Here is a 23,722-nt window from a genome sequence, read left to right as displayed (position 1 = left end):
TAAAAAAAATTACGTAAAAACAATTGGATACATTTATTGAAACGTTATTAAATCATTTGGTCATTCCATACTAGTTTATCAATTTTTACATTGTAATTACGGTATTCGTTGGTTTCGTCAAATGTCATTCTTTTTTTTATATTTATATTTTGAATATAAAATATTGCAAAAGAAAATGTTCTTTTTTATGTACATTTCTTTTTTTATCAGCGTTTTCATCATAAATTAAGTACGTAACTGAAATGTTACTACACATATATACATAATGACAGCTCATTATGATACGTCGCTTAGAAAAACATTACTGACACCCTAAAAACATTTTTTTTCATAAATTTTAGATATAATTTTCAAATGTGAAATTTTGAAAATAATTATTTTACAAAAAATTGAATGAAACGGTTAAGTTAAATATTATTTACTCATTTATAATATCGACTGTGTACGTAAACGATATGCGTTTATAAAACCATGGCAGATATTAAAAATCTTTTATCACTCATCGTTTCGTAATTATATGTTATTTCTACCGACAAATGTCACAATACATGCTTTCTTTATAATTATCACATTTCTTGATGCTATATTTTCACATTACTATCAAGAATTTTATATAATTATTAACAAGCTATTGGATTGTTTTTATTATTTTATTTGGAATATTTAATTTATTTGGAATATTTAATTTAATTGAAATATTTAATTTAATAACATTCCAAATCGTAATACTTTACAAACACGGCAAGTGATTAAATTGTTATTCAAAGAATTGTAACTTCAGTAATCTGTTGTAGTGCAAATCTCGTTTATATTTCCCACGTTTATAATTTGTATCTACAGCAATATCAGCATAAGAACTAGTAATTTTTTTTCAATTTTGGAAACTCAAGTTTTATAATTACATTGAAATTGTTCACAACTTCATTTATTTGCTTATCAAGAGAAAAATGTTATGTTAATATATTTGGTGAATTCTGTATCTTCATAATAGAATGTCAATAAATTTAATTAATCACCATAACTTTCTCTTTCATTATTGTAGATTAGTCAAATGCTAAATATAATCATTTGTAGTAAAAAGATTCGCAATAAAATTATTTTAATTAAAACAATACAATTGAAATTGTCATAATGACAAATACTAGTTGAATAATTATTTTGTACACTATAATTTGATAGAAAATTTGCTATTAGTGTCTATGGTAAGATTATCAATGATAAATATCTTTTATAACAAAGTAACTAGCACATTTTTGATTATGTAATTAGAAGCCTACAAGAAGTGCATGTTATGTCTATTGTTGGACATGCTATGGGAATACAATATTTTATTTGTATTTGTAAGTCTTTTCATTATATATCTTATTTCGACCACCTTTGCAAATCAAGCAAATATGGTGCAGAACCCTTTAATTTTATATGAAATAAGCACCTTTGGTACAGTAGATAATTTGTACATATTAAAATGTACATATTTAAAAAGTTATAAAATTGTTGAAAGATTATATGTTTTTAAACTGTATTACATTTTAGAACTGTAATCATGCAAAGTTTTCATAAATATTAAAAAATTATTGCATTGGCATGTATTAATATAAATTATTTTCAAACTAATGCATTTTCAACTAGAAGAAGCTAAAATATGTTACGAATTGACTGAAGAATTAAATGGAATTACCATTTATATTAGTCAACCACAGCTTTAAGAGTTTTAGTCTATTGTTTAGTGAAAAATTTCTTGCTACATTTGCTACATTTCTATCATCTTATGACAATGTCTGTATCCTGTCAATTAAAATTATCACAAATTAAAAACATGATCTCAAATAATTTTTAAAATAAAGTTTTAATTTGAAGAATTACCTTTAGATATATGTATCCTACGTTGCAATATTGCTCATTATAATTCATTGTTACAGATAGCTTATATAATTGCTCATTTTTGTTTTCTTTTTTTGTTTTTGTCAAAAATATATAAAAGAGTTATCTAGCAACAAGTAAAGAAATTATCCAAGCGGATGCGAGCGCGCAGGACTAAATAGTTCGGCGTTCTCATCGCTGTCCATAGACTGGTATCCTTGCTACATTGTATATATATAATTAAGCCATTCGTTATTCATTCGTTCTGTTTTTTTTTTTGTGTTTACGCTCAAGTGACGATAGAATTACTAACACGTCTCTGTCGATTGACGAAACCCTCATCGAGCAACTCTGTTTCCCAATCATCTTCTCCCTCTTCACCAGGATCAAAGTTATACAGTGGCATCAGTCTATGTCGAAGTCTTTCTAATTTTCGCTTTCTTGATATTACTATTACCTGTACAACAATCAGTACTCAATATTTTTAGACCATTGTATCAATACTTAAAGTAGCAAAATATAATTGAGTAAGCTCACCACCGCGGAAAGTACTATAACAAAAATCATCACACCCAGAGGTACAAAAATGTATTCTACCCCATCGGGTGGGCCAAACTCGTCGAATGGAACCTCAGTAGTAGTAGCCATAGTAGTTGTGCATAAATTACTTGTGACAGTAGTTGTGTCAATTTTTGGAAAAGCATCTCCTACCCTTGTCAGATTCCAAGATTGTCTACTGATATTTTGCAAATTGCTGGTAGTCAGGCTAGTAGTAAAAGCCTCAGCAGTCTCATTGTATAAGTTCGAAGTTGTCGACTCAATTGGCAAGATTGTCGTAATATTTACAGGTAATGCAGTGGTGGACGACAACATTGTCGTCGCCGCCGTCGTCATTATCATTGAGTAGTTACCAGTGACATTTTCACTCAATTCTTCCATGATCCTCCGTTATTTTCAGTTTCTTTCTCCGTCACCTATAACAGCCCTCAACAAAAAATCTCCATCAGCTAAGCTTAGTTAAACCGTATTGTGATGAACGCACTGCAGAGACTCACGAAATTCTTCCACGGTATGTATTATCGTAAATTTATCATCGAGTTTTTTCCACAATGCCGCATTTTATCGCAGCCGAAGGTGCATTATACACGGGGTCGAGCTTCTAATTGATAACGGCACACTATATCCTAGAACTGATAATCATCTTCCTTCATGCATACAGCGCACTCACACGTATGCGCACACTTTATAGATTATTCGATCCACGAACGCACGTGTTTATTGATTATTATCATCAAAATAAACTACAGCGACTTCCTGCAACAACGAAAATAGGCGCCGTTGAAGAAAAAAGAGAGTCGGGTCGGGCGTTTTCTCACTCTCTCCAATGCTGCAACGACGATGTAGCAGAAGACACGAGTGTCGCGTATATTTTTTAAAACGGCGCCACGCAACTGCAAGCAGTCGCCAATCGGCAGTCCTTTACAGCAGCAAGACTGGTAATGTAGAGTACCCTCTTACCTACCTCATGCATCAAAGTTTTGCGTGCATGCCACGAGGTCTCGCGATGATCGTTTCGCAGAACTCGCGCAGGCAGCTCTCTGTCGCTGAGTGAGTAGAGCGCACGCACTACGCAGGCAGAAAGCATCCAGAGAGCGAGATACCTTATTGTATTTTCGCAGTAGAGTAAAAATGGTGAACACTTGGGTGTAGTCGGTCTTTTGGTTTGGTGCCTCACAGACTCACCGTGTGGTTGTATTATTTTTTGTAATAATCATTCTCCTCTCCTGTGGCAGCGGCGACGACGGAATACTACAGTGCACACATCTTTTAACGAAATACACACACGCATAGTGTGGAGAGAGGCGTAAGTATCAACATCGTCATATCATTTAACGATCAAACATTGTACCCGCACTGAGGAGAGCTCCAAGTGTAAAGCGAGAGCCAGTATGTAAAGTTAGTTATGTGCGATTGTGTGAGTGAGAGAGAATGAAAGAGCTTTGATGAGAGCGCAAGTGAGGAAAAGTCAATCGATTTGCCTTTTTCCGTCCGTTCGTTCGGCTGCGTCTGTGTCCGTGCGCGTGTATTTGTGTGTGTGAGCGACGAAGACACCACTGAAAAGGCGAGCGCGAAAGAGAGGGAGAAAGAGATAGAGTGAGAAAGAGAGTAAGCTGACTAATATAAACATGCGATAGATCAACTTGCTTTGGCTTGTCCGTGGTCCTTTCGATCGTCAAGTCGTGGTTTTACTTTTCCGTGAGTGCGCATCGTTTAACTTGTAAATATTGTGTGAAGCATCATGAGATCAAGTTCAACTCTTTCTCTGTATCTTTCGTTTGTTTTAACACATTTGTGCTTATTGTTTTGTTCAATTCAATTTTTTTGAACAGAGAACACCATCAACGCACGTGCAATGCCGAGATGCTGCAATGAGAACAAGTCACTGAGGCTGGTGAGCAGCAATCAGCAACATAACAACTCGGACAGTATCATTATTGCACACACAGATAGACCATTCACCATTGGCTCCCAGGGACAATTAGATGTGGATGAGCATACACCTGTTGTAGTTGTCGAGAGATCTCATAGACGTGTTCGCTGTGATCTCAGTCCTGTACCGACTAATAACAGTGCTGGATATATCAAACTCATTGGCATCAAAGTAAGTTCTGCAGTGACATTTGTTTGGTGCCAAACTTGTTGTACTGGAGGCTATATTTGATGAAAACAGTGCATTTTATTTTCTTGAAGAATGTTAGTAATAAGATGGGCTGTTATTGTAGGATAAATCAACACATCACAACAATCACACAAAGCACAACAGTCCAAGTAGCAGTAGTTATAGGGAAAAAGAGGCAAGAAAAAAAGCAGCAATAGGCAACGTAGTACGTGGACTTCTCTCATCAGGCCATAACAGGCAGGACAGGTATAATGATGTCCGTATCAAATCAGGCTTCTACATTTATCGTTGCATTGTTTGTCTTCTCAATGTTCAAGCATGCTTTTTTGACTTTTATTCAATTGCTTTCAATTATAATGCTTGCAATTAAGTCATCATAATTATCATTATAATAGTTTGCATTCTATCATGATTTTGCCACAAAGGAAAAGACATAAGTATCAACATTTATGAATTACAAGTATACTAACATTAGTGGATGAAACATTGTATTGGAGAATTAAAAAATCAAAGTGATAAATTCAATGTGAAATCAATTGTAGGTATGAGACTAGTAGACAACGACCATCAGGAGGAAGTGGCAGTGGTGTCAGTCTTTCGGGATTGTGCCCCAAATTGTCCACAAACTCGGGTAACACTGGCCACAGTAATATTGGTTTGGGTCACCACATAGCCTCGCAGGAAAATCCAGCTGCAAGTAGTACTGCTGTCACTCCAAAGAATCGGAGACCCAAGAAAGTCACTATTCATTCTCAAGCTACTAGTAGCTCTGATCGCAAGGTACGTCGACATAAATTTTCGTATGATTAATCTTGGATTCACACAAACTTTTGCTGAATGTTTGATTTATAAAGATTAAATAATAATTTTTATCAAGAGATTGCTCATTTACAATTGTGAAAAATATCTAAAATAAATCTAAATTACATAATTAGCTAAAGTCGAATCGAGGGGAACATGAATCACATTCGCCGCCTACGTCATTAACGAGAAACGGAATCTCATCGAGCTCACAATCACTGTCAAGGCAGCAAAAGAATTCGGATCCCATCGACAAATCATTGATCGATTACGAGAATAATCATAATCTTAGCGATGCCGAGGAAGCTATCACTGCTACGCAAAATCTTAAAGTCTCAGGTAATTAAATATGTTTTTTTTATTGTATATTTGTTATTATGGCTAATTTCCAACGACAAAACATAAAAAAAAGAAACACAAGCAAGAATGAATCACCGATTGTGACATGTAAATACAATCAATGACGTTGTTGCAGGCTCTAGTATGCCATCCATGCCAATAGGAAAAGGGAACCCTAGAAAAATAAGTAAAGAGGAAAAGACTGCACAAAGAAGTATGCACTCGAGAGACTCGAGGGATGATAGTGTTAGCGATACGAGTAGTAGCCGTAAGTTGTTACCGGATACAAGAAACGGAAGGACCACGAGTGAAGATATCGTGCAAAGTTTCGACACTTCCATATCGTTAAAAAAGAAGCAACAACAGCAACAGCCAAATGCAGATGAGAGCGTTCGTGAAATGAAACGGAAACCATCCGTTTACTCTTTAGTTAATTTCGACTCTAAGATTAGTGCCAATAGGAGATTAAATGTCAAACAGGATAAAGATAGTGATGAGATATTGGATGATTCTCTCAACAACGAAAGTAATCAAAGGTATATCTAAATTTTATTACTTAAGATTGCGGTAGCATTGTCGATTTTTGTAACATTTATTTATACTCTTGTGTAACAGTTATTTCCACCGCTCATAAATAAATTTACGCAAAGGTTATTACCATCTCTAGCAATTATATCATAATAACAACATTGTTTTCAAAATTTTGCAGTGATATGACGGAAAACAGTTCATCGAGTACAAGTAAGTCTAGGCATAAAAAGCTCACATTGGATACCTCGTCAGCTTCGACAAGCGAGCCGAAACAAATCGAACAAGTGAAAAATTCACGATTTACTACGTCGAATGTGATGGGCGAGTCTGTAGATCTGGAAGCTAAAGTCGAGGAAGTAGAAGCTAGCGTCGAGGGTGAAGTAACAATCTTCGATGAAGACGACAACGGAACGAGTATAAGTGATATTGTCGCGACGCAAGCACTCCACGAGTCATTGAGCAAAATGGGCAAAGTACCGTCGCCGTTAGCAACGGATATTAAAAATGAGGATGTAAGCGCCGAGTCAAAGGGTGTTGTTCAAGAAGAAATTGTAGAAGGTTTTATTGGTCCACTGCTGGATGAAAATTTTAAACCTGACGAGCAGCACGCAAACAAGAGTTTATTTGGCATGAAGGAAGTGGAGAATTTGTTGAAAAAGGTGAAAGCACAAGCGATTGAGGACGACGATGATGAAGAGAAAGCTGTGGCGATTTCGCCTGATCAGAGGTTTCTCAAGTTTGAGGAGGAGATCGGGCGCGGTAGTTTTAAAACTGTATATAGAGGTCTAGATACGCAAACAGGTGTTGCCGTTGCTTGGTGTGAATTACAGGTAAAACAATAATTATAGACAATTCTCGAATAAATGAAATTGAATGAAAAATGTTTTATTTTTTTATCCATAGGAGAAAAAACTAAACAAAACGGAAAGACTGAGGTTTAGAGAAGAAGCCGAAATGTTAAAAGGCTTGCAGCATCCAAATATAGTTAGATTTTATGATTACTGGGAGGTGACAACCACCAGGCGCAAGTATATTGTTTTAGTTACAGAACTCATGACTTCAGGCACTCTCAAAACGTAAATAGCAGACAAAATAATAATAATAACGTGGGAAAGATTTTCAAATAACAAGAATTTTATTCACAGGTATCTCCGACGATTTAAAAAGATAAATCCTAAGGTTTTAAAATCCTGGTGTCGTCAAATCCTAAAAGGCCTGGCGTTCCTACATTCGCGCTCACCACCAATAATTCATCGTGACCTCAAGTGCGACAATATTTTCATCACAGGCACAACAGGAAGCGTGAAAATCGGTGACCTCGGCCTCGCTACACTGAAAAATCGAAGTTTCGCTAAAAGCGTTATCGGCACACCCGAATTCATGGCTCCCGAGATGTACGAGGAACATTATGACGAATCTGTGGACGTTTATGCGTTTGGCATGTGTATGTTGGAAATGGCTACCAGCGAGTATCCATATTCTGAATGCACAGGACCAGCGCAGATTTATAAGAGAGTTGTTTCGGTAAGTCAACGAGGAAAAAATGAAGAATGAAGTATTGCTGTGAGATACGCGCTATTTATGTCATTGGTTACTCGGTTATCGTGCGGGTATTAATATCCACACACGTCTATAAATATCAACAAATACATGTGCAAGAAGATGTGTTTTATTCGACCAAGGCAAAAATATGCTTACATGGAGATATATTAACGAAGACTGATTTATTATGATTTATTTTTGTATTTAAAGTTAAATAATTTATGGTGTTTTATTTTCCAAAAAAACAACAGTTATGATCGTAATATTTTCAAGTCTTATTTTATTTTAATATTGCGTATGCGAATAAAATAATTTAAATTTGTCACAAAATAAATAAAATTAAAAAAAAATTAAATCTTCTCTTTTGCAGGGTGTCAAACCACAAAGCTACGACAAAGTGGAGAATCCAGAAGTCCGCGAGATAATTGAGATGTGCATTCGCCTAAAGAAGGAAGAGCGACCACTGGTCAAGGATCTTCTAAACCACGAGTTTTTCGCCGACGACGTTGGACTGAAATTAGAAATGGTGTCACGTGATAATGCGGTAGCCGAAGCTGATTTATCACGAGTCGAATTCCGTCTTCGAGTATTAGATCCAAAAAAAAGGGTTAGCAAACACAAAGAGAACGAAGCTATTCAGTTTGATTTTGATATTGAGAATGACAACGCGGAGGAGGTCGCTTCAGAAATGGCAAAGTCGAGTTTGATATTGGAAGAGGACGTAAAAAGTGTGGCGAAGATGTTGAAGTCACAGATCGCAGCATTAAAACGTGAGAGAGAAGAGAGAAAATTGAAAGAGGAAAAAGAACGCCAAGATGCCGAGACTTCTGCGGCTAATGAAATTCAAAATCAGATGTTTATCCAACAAATCCAGCAGCAGCAGCAAACTCAACAAGTTCCGTCTGGAGTCAGTTTGCAACAGGTGCAAAACACAGTGACTATCCAACAACATAGTTTGCAACCACAACCAGTTCAGATGGTCCAACAACAACCTATTATCCAACAGCAAACTCCAGTAATCCAACCGCAGCAGGCGCAGCAACAGCAGCTGCAAGCCCAACAGCAATTGCAGCAGCAATATCAAGCACTAAGTGCAAATTCGTCAACGTGTTCGACACCTCAAGCTATTCCTGCTCAAGCGCCTTTCCCTCAAGTCACTCAGCAGCAATTGCAGCAACAGTACATACAACTCAATCAAATGGGTATCGCATCTCAAATACCTATCCCGCAGATACAGCAGACAATTCAGTTTACTAAGACGCAAGTAAGTTTAACAGTTATTACTTTCTAATGAAAAAATTTTTTTTGATATAATAGTGTTCAATTAACGAAAATCAGGTCCAACATGTGCAACAAATTCACCAAAATCCCGCTGCACCTCCGACATCGGCAGTCCAAAGCATACCAAATCAGCAATTCTATCAAGGAGCAGGTCCAATGCAAACCTATGCTACTCCACAAATATATCAACAAAATATCGGGCAGCAAATGTTTCAAGGATATTCAACCAGTTCAACTGGTAGCCATATAGACGTTTTACCTAATCAACAGTCACAGCAGGTTTTTGCTACTCATCCCAATCAACCTGGTAGTACTGCTGTGGCTACGTCGATAGGCTACATTCAACCGTTGCAAGTACAAGTATCCTTGCCACAACAGATTGCTAACATTCCAAGTGTTACCGCTGTTACGCCAACTGTTCAGCAAACTCTACAGGTAATTTTTTAGACTGCTGAGAAATGTATGTTAATATTTTTTTAAACAAATCTTTGTATATGTATTCCAGGCATCTGCTATACCATCGAATATTCAGAATGCACCGATAATATCAAGCGGAGCAACTCAAACCCAAACCCAACAAAATGTGATCCAAATGCCATATTCGCAAAGTGCTAACATTGTAGCCTCTGCGAACACAATATCGCAAAATGTAAGTGTTATTTCGCAAGGACTTACGACTGTTCAACCACAGCAGCAATCACAAATGCAACCACAAATGCAACCACAGCAGCAACCACAAATGCAGCCACAGCAACAACCACAAATGCAGCCACAGCAACAACCACAAATCCAACCACAGCAGCAACCACAAATGCAACCACAGCAGCAGCCACAAATACAAACACAGCAACAATCACAAATGCAACCACAGCAGCAACCACAAATGCAACCACAGCAGCAACCACAAATGCAACCACAACAGCAACCACAAATGCAACCGCAGCAGCAACCGCAAATGCAACCGCAACAACAACCACAAATGCAACCGCAGCAGCAACCACAAATGCAACCACAGCAGCAACAACAAATGCAACCGCAGCAGCAACCACAAATGCAGACACAGCAACAACCACAGCAGCAACCGCAAATGCAACCTCAGCAGCAAACACAAATGCAACCACAGCAGCAACCACAAATGCAACCACAGCAGCAACCACAAATGCAACCGCAACAGCAACCACAAATGCAACCGCAGCAACAACCACAAATGCAACCGCAGCAGCAACAACAAATACAACAACAAATGCAACCGCAGCAGCAACCACAAATGCAACCACAGCAGCAACCACAACAACCGCAGCAGCAATCACAACAGCAACCGCAAATGCAACCACAGCATCAGCCTACACCTCAACTTCAACAACAGCCGCAGATACAACCGCAAATCCAACAACCGTCACAAATGCAACAACAAGCGCAGATACAACCGCAAATCCAACAACAGTCACCTATGGTGCAACAACAGCCGCTGATGCAACAACAACAAATGCAGGATCAACAGCAAATGTTAATAACGCAGCAGCAACAGCAGCAATCTGCCATGCAACAACCAATTGTTCAACAAGTTGTTCAACAACAGGTTATTCAGCAGCAAGTTGTACAACAGCAGATTGTTCAACAGCAGCAACAATCCATTGTTCAACCGCAGCCTGTATCTCAACAACCTCCAATTCATCAACAAAATTTCCCAACAATTAACGAGTCTACTATAATCACTGAAAAGACTTTGATAAAACAAGAGACTATTGAAGTTTCACGAGGTATTACGTCGCTGGAAGTGGTTTCAAATGTCCAGCAATTGGATAATCAAATTCCATCTACTGCTACGACTGAAGTGGGAGATGCGTAAGTGATTGTTGAATATGAATATGAATAAATGCATCGATTATTTTACGTATTAATTTTAAATGTTTGTTATAGACGTTCTGACATTGTTGACAATTCCATGACAACAGCGACAGAGAAGAGCAAAATTAAGAGAACTGGTACAAAGAGAAAGAAGCCCGGGATCAAATTAACAGTTTTGTCAGTGAGCAATGTCGAGGGCCAGGCTTTGTCCGTTGAGTGCCAACTCGACACTAGCAAACAGAAAACTGTCACTTTTAAATTTGATCGAGATGATATGGTACCAACCGACATTGCAAACAATTTGGTATGTCGTTTGACTTTTTCAACTTGCGAAATAATCTTTTTAATAAAACATAAATTTTATATTTCAGGTAGCAGAAAATCTATTGCCACAGTCGCAACGTGAAACATTTATTGAGCTCATTGAAGACATCGTTCGGCAATTACGACTCGACCCAACTCTCAATTTACCATTAATAGCTCATGGTCCTCCTCATCAATCAGCTGGAGGTAGCCCTGTTACGAGTCGAAGACCTCGCGAACGTGATCACAGTCTGGATGCTGTTAAGGTAACATGTTTGGATGGATCTTCATTTTTGTCTGAATAAATGTGTACGAATGTATGAGTGAATATTCGCGTGCGTGTCTTGACAAGACAAAGAGAACAAGAGAGAGAAAAAACTAAAAGACGAACATTTGCCGTGTATGATTTTGGACGCAGCAGGTGAGACACGGCTCGCTAACGCGGCAAAGCAGCCAACGTTCCTCGTACAAAGTTCATCGTAGGCACCGCTCGGTGAGTCTCATGCTTTCCTCTCTATCTCTTTCTATGCACTTACTTACACTATTTTCGTTTCAACATTAACTCATTTCTTCTTTTATTTTTTCTTTTTCTTTAAATACAATGTTTTCGTTTCAGTCAAGAGTGCCCGGTTTTTTTTCTTTTATAATTATATCAATTTTTCAGGTTGCAGGACCTGACGTTCTTATTATTTTTTTTAATAACATCGTTTGTAAGTGTTGTTTCAGATGTGTCTTCACCGTATGCATGTTTTATTATGATTTTATATCATTTATTTATTAAATATTATTAAGTTGAAAAGAGATTTATCAACACTTATCACAATACTTAAAGAAAAGCTTGTGATGTTGAATATTGGCTTTGGAGTTAGTGTGCAGAAGCTAATCCAAGGTATAAATCTTTCTGGATTCGCAGTAATCACGTTACTTTTAATTGCAGAGGGATGAAACTTCAAATACGTCGACACCAACCAAGATATTGCCCATCGACCAGATCATTTCTCATATCGCCAATGCAGCACTCTCTGATAAACATCAACAGCAGCAACAACAACAGCAACAACAACAGCAGCTGCAGCAAACTACTGCAACTCCATCAGCAAATGAAACTCAAAATAATCAAAGTTCAGCTGAGCCAACCGAGGCATCGAGACGTTCATCTACATCAACTCAAAACACTGACACTCTTACACCCACAAATCCTGTTGAGTTTTTGGATAATCTCGAGTCAGTCTCAGCTGGGTCGACGATCATTGGAGTGGATATGGAGAATCACGAGTCTGAGGAAAGTACTGACCCTTCGAAGACTGCTAACGCATATGAGAGTACTTCTAATCTTGTTGGCGACACGCAAAATTTCGAGCAGAAGAATGAAATTCAGTCTGCTACAGGTATGTCTTTTATCTTTTGTTATCACGCTTGAAATCAATTGTTTAAACGTTCTTATTTATTTCATACAGATAACGTAGCAAAAGAGATGTTCCAAGCCCAGCAGTTACCTATGGACGATAATCAAGTTAAGGAGTCGAGTGATTTTAATAATACAGAGGTGATGAAAGCATCAGTGCCACCAATGCGAAAGATTTCACGTTTCCTCGTGAGCCCCGTTGTCGAGCAGAAAGCCGTAGTCACAGATGGCGAAACGAGAATCCAACATGAAGTTGTTGAACGTCCTACTGAGGTAGGAAAACTTGAAGTTACAGCTATGCAGAAATCTGATCAGGTGACTGAAGGGCATATTATCGAGAGACCAACGGATATCAATATTGGAGTTAGTAATTTTCTATTTCTTTGCGTAACAATCTAAAGTAATAATGTAATTTTATACGATTTAACTGGTACGACAGGTTCAACAAGTATCCATCCAACAGCAACAATATCAACAAATTATGCAAAGCGAGGTACCGCAGGTGCAGCAAATATCGCACATCATTAGCGAAAATGAATCGGTAGTTCAACAGAGTCAACAGAATATTGCTACAGCTCCAATAGTTGATATTCAGCAAAATATAGTAGCACCAATTATGATACAGGACCAACAGGTCATTCAACAAAATTACATGGTTCAAGCGCAACAAGAAGTTATAACGCAACCTCAGCTAATCCAACAACAATCACAGCAGCAGATGAATCTGCAGCCTTCGGTTCAAAATCTAACGCAACCGAGCGTCGACGAGCGAAACCGCAGGATTTCCAACATATCCAACATATCGTCCGATTCACAAACTGAAAATAACGTTTCTATCTACAGTAACGTTCCTGATGACAAAAAAGCAGCTCAAGTTCAACCGATTCAACAACAGGTATATCCTCAACAACAGCAGCAACAGCTATTGCAGATACAGCAACCGATACCGCAACAGCAACAAGAAATTATTTCAAACGGCTACACGGAACCAATACAACAAACGCAACAACAGATCCCGCCGCAACAACCAGTAATCCAACAAAATGTTGTTCAACCGATTCAATCTCAAATTCCCGTCACAGTAACAACAGCAACAACAGCAGTGGAAGCTGCGCCAAAAAAAGCCAAAGAAGTATCGTCAACTTTGCCCGATTTAGCGCAGAATCTCGCCAATATACTGTCGAATCCGAAATCCAAAGCCGCCCATCCAGTCGTCCAGGGTCACGAACCCGTACAGAATCCCGCCGCGGTTATTCAACCAATTTTGCACACCGAACAGTATTTCCAACCTGTACAAGCAGATCTCTGCCTGCAGAATACTCATTATCAGCAGCAAATGCAACAGAACGTGCAGCAGGTAATGAGAAAGTTGCACCACCTTGGAAAGTCTTTTTGGGTAATTTTGCGATACTATCTTTTTTAGTTTACCTAAGTTCCTTCTCTCTCTCTCTCTCTCTCTCTCTCTCTCTCTCTCTCTCTCTCTCTCTCTCTCTCTCTCTCTCTCTCTTTCCCCCCTCCCTCCCCCTCCCTTTCTTTCTCTCTATATCAATCTTTTTCTCACAATTGTCATTTATGTGTTCTATTTTCGAATTATGGAGGTATATTGTAAGGTGGTATACTTTTTTACCGAGTGTGTATATATATGTATGTGTGTGTGTATGTGCGTGCGTGCGTGTGCGTGTGTGTATATATATATACATATATTCTAGCATGCTTTATAGTTAGAAATGTTTCAAGGAGAGTTTTTATATTTGGACGACTGACAAATGATTGAGGAGATATTATTTATTATTTGTTGCCTTCTTTTAACATAGTTTATACGTTATTACTGAAGCAACTCCTCAATTATAAAATTAGTAGAACTTCTAGAACAGTGTATATGAATATTTGAAGTTCTTTGGATAAATGGTTTTACCTTCAACAATACTAAACGAAAAAAAGCTAAATATTCTTAATAAATGTTATTTGATATTATATTTTATACTATTCTTTGTTACAATACTTTCAAATAACAAACTATTAAAAAATGAAAATTTAGTTTAGAATTTGTATAGATCCTGCTTAATTTGCAATAAAAATTAAAGTAGAATAGTAAAAGCAAAAAAAATTTGAAAGTGTAAATTTGTTTTTCAATTCATTTAAATATAAACGCTAATCCAATATATAATTTTCTCAACAGTTGTTACAAGCGCAGCCGAACTTCCCAACAAACATTCCGACTCAGTCAGCGCCATTGGCTCATCCAACGTTGATTCAAGCGATGCCACAAGCGAATCTTCAGCAACAAATCGACCAAACTCAAATAATCCATCAACAGCCACATGCATTACCAACACACGCGACTATCCAAGGACAATGGATCTTGCCTTCATACGCTCCTTTACCGGGGCAAAATATTATCCAACTGCAGCCAATTCAACACGTACACTATATTCAAAGTCAGGCGACTTTGCAACCTATGATGCAACCTTATCAAATCGCACCACAAGCTCATTTGCAATCGCAGCAAACGTTGCCGGAATCGACAGATAACTCAGATCAATATAATCTGCAGCTGAAGTTCCCTGAGCACAAGCAGCAAGATACGAATTCCGAGTACAATCTCAGTCGTCGTACGAGTTCCGATTGTCAGATGCTATCATCGGAGAATGAGAACTCCAGTCACGATATCACTCCAGAACATACGTTTGTCGAGTCGATGGATAACGCTATTTATCACCAGCAATTTATGAGGGATCATCACAGAAAATTAAGTCAACAGAACTCATTGGACAAACCGGAGGGTGGTCCGCAAACTATAGCCTATCTGCAGCAGAAGCTCACGCAGTTGACTAGTCAACCGTCTGAGTTGGCTAATTATAATACACCTCCGATCAGTCATCCTGCGACTTTGCATACTCAACCAGCACCTGCTTTGCATGATATACACGTGCATCAGCTTCAACAAAAAATGGGTGCTGCGCCTGGTATCTCTGTACCGAGTATTCAAACTTTGGTTGGTTTCTTGTTTGAACGTCAATTTAAGAGATGTAAAGAATATGAGAAACTAATAGTTGCATTATTTTAATTTTTTTATAGGCATCTTCGTCTCCACATTCGACGATACATTCTGGATACTCGACTATCTCGAATGAAGCTGGTGCAGTCGATGGTAATGCCGTTGCAGAACAATTTGCTACTCAAAGTGTTTATGCTTCAAATGTAAGTCTTATTGTCTCGATATCGTTCAATGATTTGCATTATATTTTTAACACATAAATTATTTTAGACGGTTGAGCTCGACAGTCCAACGCTAGTGTCGACCAGTAGTCAATCCCAAGAGATTTCAAGCCCCACGAAAGAAGCTAAATCGCGCGTACCAAAGCCAGGCTCGCGACTGCAAGAACTCGAACACGAGTTGGCAAAAATTCATCAAAAAACGCCAAGTGTCATAACAACCTCGCAAACTATGGTTTACGCGAATACATCGACCGCCCATCTGACTGTTAGTAGTGTTCCTGTTGCGACTGTTGCTCCGAGCGTTGTTACACCTGTGATGGAAACTGCTGGACAGCTGGAAACTACGGATAATTCTGGTTCTAATATTGAGGTTGAATTTAATTCTATTCTTATTACAATTTTTTCATTTTTTTTTACTAAATTTGTATATTATTTTATTATTCCTAACATTTAACGCAGAATCAGCCTGCGAGGAAAATTTCAAGGTTCATGGTGTCTAAAGTGGCTGGTCCACCCTCAAACGAAACTGTTGCTTCGCAAAATCCAAATTTGGATGATAGCAAGAGTGTCGAAAGCAAGACTAATACTGTTCAGCATTACGCTGAGGAGCACACAAGTAAGACGAATTGCATGTGTCGGTAGTATACGATTATTTATCTTGAAAATTTGCAGTTGGTGCAGCGTCGATACAATTATTGCACAGAAGGGAAGGTTCAGTGCCGCCGCCTCAAGGCTCTACTTCGAATAATGCTTTACCTACTGAGGTGAATTATTCAACGTTCAAATTTCCGTCCAGTATCTAATTAAATGACATTTCAAAAATTTAATGATTTTTTTCTAGCTTGAGAAGGAAGAAAGGTTGCCAATTTTAACACCCAGCGAAGAATACCAACTTCTTATCAAAAGGTTTGTATACCATTCATACTAATGAAGCAATCGTAAGTACAATTAGTGTTAATCAGATATACGTTGTGTTAGGCAAACAATGGAATTGGAAACATTGCAAAAGCGACACCGGGAAGAGTTAGAGCGCTTTCAACAACATCAGTTACAGTTGCTTATACAGCAGCAACAGCAAGCAAGTGCTTATCATCAACACCATCATCACCCTCTACTATATGATACTATCACAGGTAAATAGTTCACTCAAACACATATAAATGCAAATATAGACTTTAAAAAGAACACATACTAAACTCACCAACATGGATCTTAATAAAGATCTGTTGATGGCAGGGCAATCGAGGCTATCTGGAATGGAAGATTATATAATGTTCAGTCCAGCAACGCAGACGCCAATGCAACGTAAGCTTAGTTATTCACCAGACACCGAGGAAACATTGAGGCTTGCAACGCAAAAGCTCAAGCAGCCTCAAGGAGTTCCATCGCAAAGCCAAGCAGCTGCTCTTTCCCACGCCTACGTCATACCAGTGCCAATAGTGCCTTCGGATAATTATCAAAGCATTGCCGCCGTGCAAACTGAACAACAGCAGCTCGACATCGCTGGAATGTTTCCACCGCAGTATCAGTTCGCCACTGCTACTATGCCCGACACATCAACACAGGTAACATTTTGTTTTCGATGAAAGATGCTTTCATTGCGAGAAAATGTTTGATACAATTGTAAGTATAAGCAATACTTTTCGATTTTCAGGGAAGCTCGACGAGCACTCTAGTCACAAACGTGTTAACAGGCAGCTCTTCGAGTTATCTGCCATATTACGCGGAACCTTCGGCCCTAGCAACATCGACCTACAATTATGCACCAGCCCCAACAGCATCGACAACAACGGCGGCGGCAACGGCACAACCGGGTAGATTCATCTTACCACCAGGTTATCGGTTAGTGTACGCACCGACGACACTGCAAGCACCACCGCCAGTTGCTGCTGCTTCGGCGTCGGCGCCACAATTGGCAACGCCAATGCAACTGGGCAGTAGTTGCTCGCACGATGGCACTCCGCCCAGTGAGCCTCAGCAATGCGAAACAGAGTAGATAGCGGCTACCTACTTATACCCATCCTCTACTCTCCTTTTTTCGTTGTTGTTGATTACTAAAATGCTGTGCATTTTGACGTGACGTCTGTGTCTATCCGTATACGTATAACTTGTATGTTGTGATGTATGTTTGCGATCAAAACGAAAGAATTGGTGAAATTTGTTTTGAGAAAGAAAGAAAACAACTCTGTTGTTTGATTAATGGTGATTGATTAATTTTTTTAGTTAGCGAACAAGTGTAACTTTTTAAAGACAGAAGCGTGTGTTGTAGTTTTAAAAGATGGAAAGACAAGAATACGAATGCGCGTCGTGAGCTGTATGTAACCAATGTGTCAAATACGTGCCGCTTTAATTATCTCTCTACTAGAACGGGACAAAAAAAACAAGACAAAACTGTTTTGAATACAACAAAAAATACCTGTTTACTGTGTAAAATTGGGTGTAGAGGCCTTTTTCTACTAGTACACTTCTGATTACGTGAGTGCATGAATGAGACTTTGAGCGAATGATCATGATGGATTGTAATATCGGATGTGAAAGATAATATGTAAACGTGGGTGATATATCAAGTGACTTTTTATAATGTCGCTTTTTACATCTAACAAACAAACAAAAATAATTAAAAAAAAAAACAGGCCTCAGCTAGTCGTACAACTGAAGAAGCGTTTAATCCGTTCTCTTTATAATCATTTTTTTTTTTCTTGCTTGACATTGCGCTGGTTAGTCGAGTGTACACGCAGATAGAGAAAATCCAGTCGATTTGTCTTTTTGTTTTCGTTCGATGGATATGAAATTATTAAAGAGAATGTGATTTCTGGTAGTCACTGTTGCGTATGCTTTAATGTAATTCTTTTTGTCGTAGTCATTTTACATTTGATGTATAACAGAGAGATGAAAATTGACGCTTTTGTTACTAGATTACTAGGGATCCCATATCCTTTTCGAAAATTGACATTTCTTTCTTTCTATCTGTTTTGTTGACTTTTTTATTACTTCGTTCTCTTCCTGATATGCCGTAGTCAATCCGACTGCGTTGCATTATAATTTTTTTTTTAAGGAAGCGACGTTTCATACTCTACTCGCGCGTATTATTATTATATTATTACTATTATTATGATTATTATTATTGCTATTATGGACATCATTATCATAATTAAATGCCTCGTTGATCAGTGTTAATAATTTTTTCATAAGAAAAAAACAAATCCTATCCCAATAAGATACAAGTGCTAGTTTCAAATATTTTGGAGCTAAGTTTGAAGGTCCACAGGATATTTTATATATAAAAAAAATTAACTTCCATCAAACAAAAAAATAATTACATAAAAAGTTATAATTGTCTATTAATAGAATGTGATATGAAGCAACCAGAGTGTTGTCTAGACTTTTTCGAAAACTTTGAATTTTTTATATATATTGAAATAATTTCAATGTCACAATTTTACGTCTCAAAGTATTTTTGCATAGCCATCTGACAAGAATGAAAAAAAAGCAAATAAACAAATATTAATCACACGAGAAAACTTTGAAACTATTTTAAATAAATGTAACTACGCTACAAATAAACTTTATCTTAACCGATAACCACATCAAAAAGAAAAAGAATATTTAATTACTTGTACGGTTAATTGGTTTTATTGCGTCAGTGAAAAGAAATGTCTTGCAGATGAGAACATGATTTAGTTTTTAATTGCAGTACGCGCATGTGTGTAAAGAAAAATTTATGTATGAAAAAAATGACATCGATTACTGTATCGTATATTACGTGGTATTTAAAATTTGTCATTATTGCTTCAATTATATTAAAGTTAATTTTGAAAAAATCAATATGAATTGCATTCTTCTTGTTACCATTAGTTAAAATAGTTCACTGTATAAGGTGGAAAATATCAAATAAATTACAATTACCGCCAAATAATGATGGCGAGCAAGATTAAACATGGCGCTTCGCTTAGTTTGAACTTCAGCCATTTTTCTTCAAACATGGTAAATAAACAAAGTGTTCACGACCGGCTTTGGAAAAGTTTAGATCAACCGATTGTTCATAATTACGAATATTTAAATGCAACTTTAGAGTTCACGATGTATATTTTTATGAAAAGACGAGAATAAATGTTAATTTTTATGGAGGTAATGCATACTAATGTTTATCTTTACGATAAAATTCTAACAATAAATAGTTACGATTAACTTAAATTTTTCAACGAAAAAAATATAATTAAATAAATAGCTCTAAAGTATGCTATTATTTTAGTGTTCATAACTGATAATTACGGAATAACAAGCCATGGCAGAAGTTAAGAGGATGTCACTGCAAAGTGTTGATGGGAGTCAAACCTCAAAATCTGCCAAGGATAAGAAACAAATAGCACCATCAGTGCGCTTTGAGATAACTCTCCCAGACTCGAACAATGAAAATTATCCAGAGGTAAACTATGCTGAATTACTAAAAAATGCTGAGAAAAAACAGCGCAAGGAGAAAAAGAAAACTGATAACGGGGCTACAAATGGGACAAATCCATTTGGAGACATGGACAGTAATGACAAAGTAGAGCTAGACATAGCTAGATATTTTGAGTCAAAATATGGCAATCGAAAGAGAAAGAATTATGGTGACTTAGGAGCTGGTTATGATGAGAGTGATCCATTCATAGACAATACAGATGCTTATGACGAAGAGGTACCTGAAGAGGTAACCACAGTCCATGGAGGGTTTTACATAAACAGTGGTCTTCTTGAATTTAAAGGCAATGATAAAGCTAATGTAAATTCTAAGAGTTTGAGAAAGGACAGTGGAAGTGAAAGTGAAGAAAATTCTAAGGATGAAAATAATAAATTTGAGAGCTATAAACATGACCCGAAAGAGACTAAAAAACCAGATAAAAAAAGAGTTTTGAGCTCTTCGGATGATGAGAAAAACGAGACTGTCAAACAAAAATCTAAGTCGCAGAAGATCGAGGCCGTGAACAACGTTGGCGACCGATGAACAACGATAAATTAGCAGCCTAGTCTTACGACAGAAAAAATAATATTAGTTGTAGCATATATTCTTGTATGCATTTGTCAACTAGCTACATACACACAGACACACACACACATCGTGTATTATACCTATGGATTGAACTATACATACTATATTTACGAACCATGCTTACGATTATTAGGTGTACAGATGATCGTTCTTATACTCTGAAATTATGTGTGTGTGTATGGGTGTGTATGTATACTATATACCATAGAATAAATTTGTATCTTTTTGCCGACAATAAAGAGGCAAAAATGTAGTAGATTAACCGCAATCTCTTTGTTATTATTTTATGCAAGTGAATCAAATACCAGTTCAATAATTTAAAAATTAATTTAGGATAATATTTGAAATTTACCACGAGATAAGCAATTTTTTGTTCAGCGGCCCGAAAGTAGTATTTCCCAAATTCGGCTCGGTCGGTAACTTCATTGGATCTTATTGGATAAAAAAATAATACACGCACCACTGTCATTTAATTGTCAAGGTCATAGCAAGTGTTTGACAACCTCGGGTTCACCTTTTTTGTAAATTTTCACATGCTACGGCGTTACCAATACTTTCCCGACTTAAATATGCAATCTATTTCGTTTCGAAACCTGTATCCATGTGTAGAGCAACAGCGCGCCTAAAACTTGGCGCGCAAATTCATTGTTATGACCGCCGTAAAATCTCGGCGAGGGAACCAACATCTGGAAACGACGCACAAAGTGACAAGCGTATTCGTACAGACCTTCCGTACAGTGACTTAATAGTCTCCTTTCTCTTTTTATAGAAAAGAAATATGTAGGTCTAAAAGTGAAGTTAGTTTATTTTCCTTTTACAAAAAAGAGATGGGTGACGGACAGGAAGTAAAAAAACATTTTATTACCTGTAACAGGATTATTTAAAAAGCTGATGACCGTCTCTGATAATAGATTTTTTAATTTATCATGTATTTCTTATGGGGCTCGAGTGAAGCGTCAACTCAAACTCGAATATCTTGTGATTTTTGAGCTTTTTCCAGCGTTGTTCGGCGATATTTTCGACTTTGAGTTGACGCTCCTCTTGAGTCCCATAAGAAATACAAAAGTAAGGTCGCCAAAAATCGCGAATTTCAGAAATAATTCTTTCTTATTATCTCGAAATCAAGGCCTGTAGTTGCAAACTATCTCATCTGTTTCTCGTCGATCAACTTGAAATCCTTGCAAGCTTTTGTGAATATTACTGTAAATTTCTTTCATTGCATCGACTTTACGTTCCACAGGAATCAATTCAATCGGAGAGGCCTATTGTATCGGATCATATTTGAACGATTATCGAGGATCCTTTCTAACGTCGACAGCGAAAGCTTCTTACATTTGTAAAAGAAAACTTCTGAAATCAAGCGGAATATTTTTATTTGTTGTGAAAAGCAATCATCGCTGATACTCCATTGTTGTTTTTTATAATTGCGTTGAAATTTATAACGAATTGAACTGAAACAAAAAAGTTTCACTAGACACTGTAATGGCAATGATTAATATTAACATACATTTAATCCATATTGACATTTCAACTCTCTGCCCTGCAGTCGGCATGGCGTATTTACGCAATTTTTCGCTTAAATGACCTCTTCACGATATTGTCGACGTGACTACATACTTAAAACTTAATTTTTACAATTTGTTTTCGGTGTATCTACAACATTTTCTATTTTAAAACATACCAGCAAATAGTTTAATAAATCTTGATGCAATTATGTATAATAAAAAAAATTCTTTACCGTTATTTACCTGTAATTCGAGTTATAAGTTACTTCTTAATTCTTTGGCCTATATAGTTTTGCGTAGCTCTATCTCTGAAAATTGAGCATATAAGAAATGTGCACGGTGATTTTGATGAAAATAATAAGTCTGGAATGCGAATATGAGTAATTTATAGCTTCTATAAAAATTTAGTGATACGTGTTCTTAATTGTTTAATTTTATTGTTGTCTAAAGCGTGATCCTTACTAAATTGTTTATTAATATCTTACATTAGAAAAAGAAAAAAGAGCAAAAACGAAATTTGCTACGAAAAATTAAATAAACAATCGCTGCCATTCGATTTTCAAGCTTGGTAGCGCCATTCTTATAAAAAAAATTGAAATAAATCATTGTGAGCATGGTTGTAAATTAAATAAGGTTAGCTAGATAAAAGTAGTTTACTGAAAGATTATATAGATCATTTCCTTCGAATTTATTGTTTGACTAATGAGTTGTAAATAAAGCGTGAATGTAGTTTTATTGTTTACTAATTTGCGTATATAGCGAAATATTTTTTATCTCCTGTAATAGTACTTAGAAAAAATCTTAATCTCGTGTATCAGTAAAATTATGTATTTTATATTTACTGACCTAGTTTATTCTACGGATAAAGTTGCCAAACTAGTTGGTAGAGTTTTATGGTTTGGAAGACTACTCTCATCTTTATTCAAGCAGTAAAATGTTTCTATTTAAAATATCAAAGATAAGATCACATTATTCTTACTATTATTCCATTGATGGCACATTGAAAACTATTATTAATTTTATTTGAGATTCACAAAAGAAAAGCTAAGGTATATATTTCTGATACAAAAATTTTTCTGTAAGTAGATAAAAGACAAAAAAAAAGGTAAAGGTTCTCTTTTTCTCAAGCAGCTTACCGAATATTCGTAAAGATATGATGTGCGGTTCAATAACCAATATGTGAATCGTAATCGCTGTCGCCTAATTATTAAATAAAGCTTGAAAGTTGAATAAACATCACTTGGATTCAAGAGATGTTTATTCAATGGCATGTCATATCATTAAGAGATAATGGCACTTTGCTCATTGTCACATTTACAGCATAAATACATGCATGAAACTTTTCCTATTTACTTATCTTTGATGACACGCGAATACAA

General features: G+C 36.8%; 3 protein-coding genes across 5 annotated transcripts; 2 read left to right on the top strand and 1 right to left on the bottom strand.

Moving 5' to 3' along the window:
- Positions 1 to 125: 125 nt before the first annotated feature.
- On the bottom strand, positions 126 to 3,508 carry LOC131672943 (uncharacterized protein C3orf18 homolog). Its single transcript, XM_058950512.1, has 6 exons — positions 3,383 to 3,508; positions 2,916 to 3,174; positions 2,398 to 2,834; positions 2,174 to 2,317; positions 1,864 to 2,081; positions 126 to 1,785 (listed from the first exon to the last, which is right to left on the bottom strand). Exons 3-5 carry the CDS (start codon positions 2,797 to 2,799, stop codon positions 2,007 to 2,009), a joined length of 621 nt encoding a protein of 206 aa, XP_058806495.1. The 5' UTR covers positions 2,800 to 2,834; positions 2,916 to 3,174; positions 3,383 to 3,508; the 3' UTR covers positions 126 to 1,785; positions 1,864 to 2,006.
- Positions 3,509 to 3,583: 75 nt separating this feature from the next.
- LOC131672941 (uncharacterized) lies at positions 3,584 to 19,609 on the top strand. 3 transcript variants are annotated; one of them, XM_058950509.1, is made up of 27 exons: positions 3,584 to 3,724; positions 4,251 to 4,522; positions 4,644 to 4,786; positions 5,083 to 5,320; positions 5,476 to 5,680; positions 5,817 to 6,216; positions 6,390 to 7,041; positions 7,115 to 7,287; positions 7,357 to 7,735; positions 8,124 to 9,017; positions 9,092 to 9,469; positions 9,540 to 10,879; positions 10,955 to 11,186; positions 11,254 to 11,451; positions 11,607 to 11,678; positions 12,123 to 12,573; positions 12,643 to 12,953; positions 13,030 to 13,986; positions 14,770 to 15,585; positions 15,669 to 15,791; positions 15,859 to 16,179; positions 16,269 to 16,425; positions 16,482 to 16,573; positions 16,651 to 16,715; positions 16,788 to 16,942; positions 17,031 to 17,374; positions 17,464 to 19,609. In XM_058950509.1, exons 2-27 carry the CDS (start codon positions 4,274 to 4,276, stop codon positions 17,803 to 17,805), a joined length of 9,687 nt encoding a protein of 3,228 aa, XP_058806492.1. In that variant the 5' UTR covers positions 3,584 to 3,724; positions 4,251 to 4,273; the 3' UTR covers positions 17,806 to 19,609. The 3 variants fall into 3 exon arrangements, with proteins under 3 accessions (XP_058806492.1, XP_058806491.1, XP_058806493.1); XM_058950508.1 differs by having other exon boundaries at positions 11,604 to 11,678; XM_058950510.1 differs by lacking the exon at positions 11,607 to 11,678.
- A 67-nt stretch (positions 19,610 to 19,676) lies between these two features.
- On the top strand, positions 19,677 to 21,096 carry LOC131672942 (yemanuclein-like). Its single transcript, XM_058950511.1, has 2 exons — positions 19,677 to 19,937; positions 20,062 to 21,096. The coding sequence occupies exon 2, from the start codon at positions 20,095 to 20,097 to the stop codon at positions 20,791 to 20,793; it is 699 nt and encodes a 232-aa protein (XP_058806494.1). The 5' UTR covers positions 19,677 to 19,937; positions 20,062 to 20,094; the 3' UTR covers positions 20,794 to 21,096.
- The last annotated feature ends 2,626 nt before the right edge of the window (positions 21,097 to 23,722 follow it).

The sequence above is a fragment of the Phymastichus coffea genome, unplaced genomic scaffold (assembly GCF_024137745.1).
Source record: "Phymastichus coffea isolate CEN01 unplaced genomic scaffold, Cenicafe_Pcof_1.1 PCOF00162, whole genome shotgun sequence".
NCBI lineage: Eukaryota > Metazoa > Arthropoda > Insecta > Hymenoptera > Eulophidae > Phymastichus > Phymastichus coffea.
The sequence above is the reverse complement of the archived record's forward strand: the minus strand, read 5'-3'. Positions and strand labels throughout refer to the sequence as shown.

Coding starts and splice junctions, on each gene's coding strand:
- LOC131672943 (XM_058950512.1), bottom strand. CDS start 2,799: ATGGAAGAATTGAGTGAAAATGTCACTGGTAACTACTCAATGATAATG. Junction 2,318..2,397: donor TTATAGTACTTTCCGCGGTG/GTGAGCTTACTC, acceptor ATTGTTGTACAG/GTAATAGTAATATCAAGAAA. Junction 2,082..2,173: donor TCGTCAATCGACAGAGACGT/GTTAGTAATTCT, acceptor TATACAATGTAG/CAAGGATACCAGTCTATGGA.
- LOC131672941 (XM_058950508.1), top strand. CDS start 4,274: ATGCCGAGATGCTGCAATGAGAACAAGTCACTGAGGCTGGTGAGCAGC. Junction 11,679..12,122: donor TTCATCGTAGGCACCGCTCG/GTGAGTCTCATG, acceptor TTTTAATTGCAG/AGGGATGAAACTTCAAATAC. Junction 12,954..13,029: donor CAACGGATATCAATATTGGA/GTTAGTAATTTT, acceptor CTGGTACGACAG/GTTCAACAAGTATCCATCCA.
- LOC131672942 (XM_058950511.1), top strand. CDS start 20,095: ATGGCAGAAGTTAAGAGGATGTCACTGCAAAGTGTTGATGGGAGTCAA.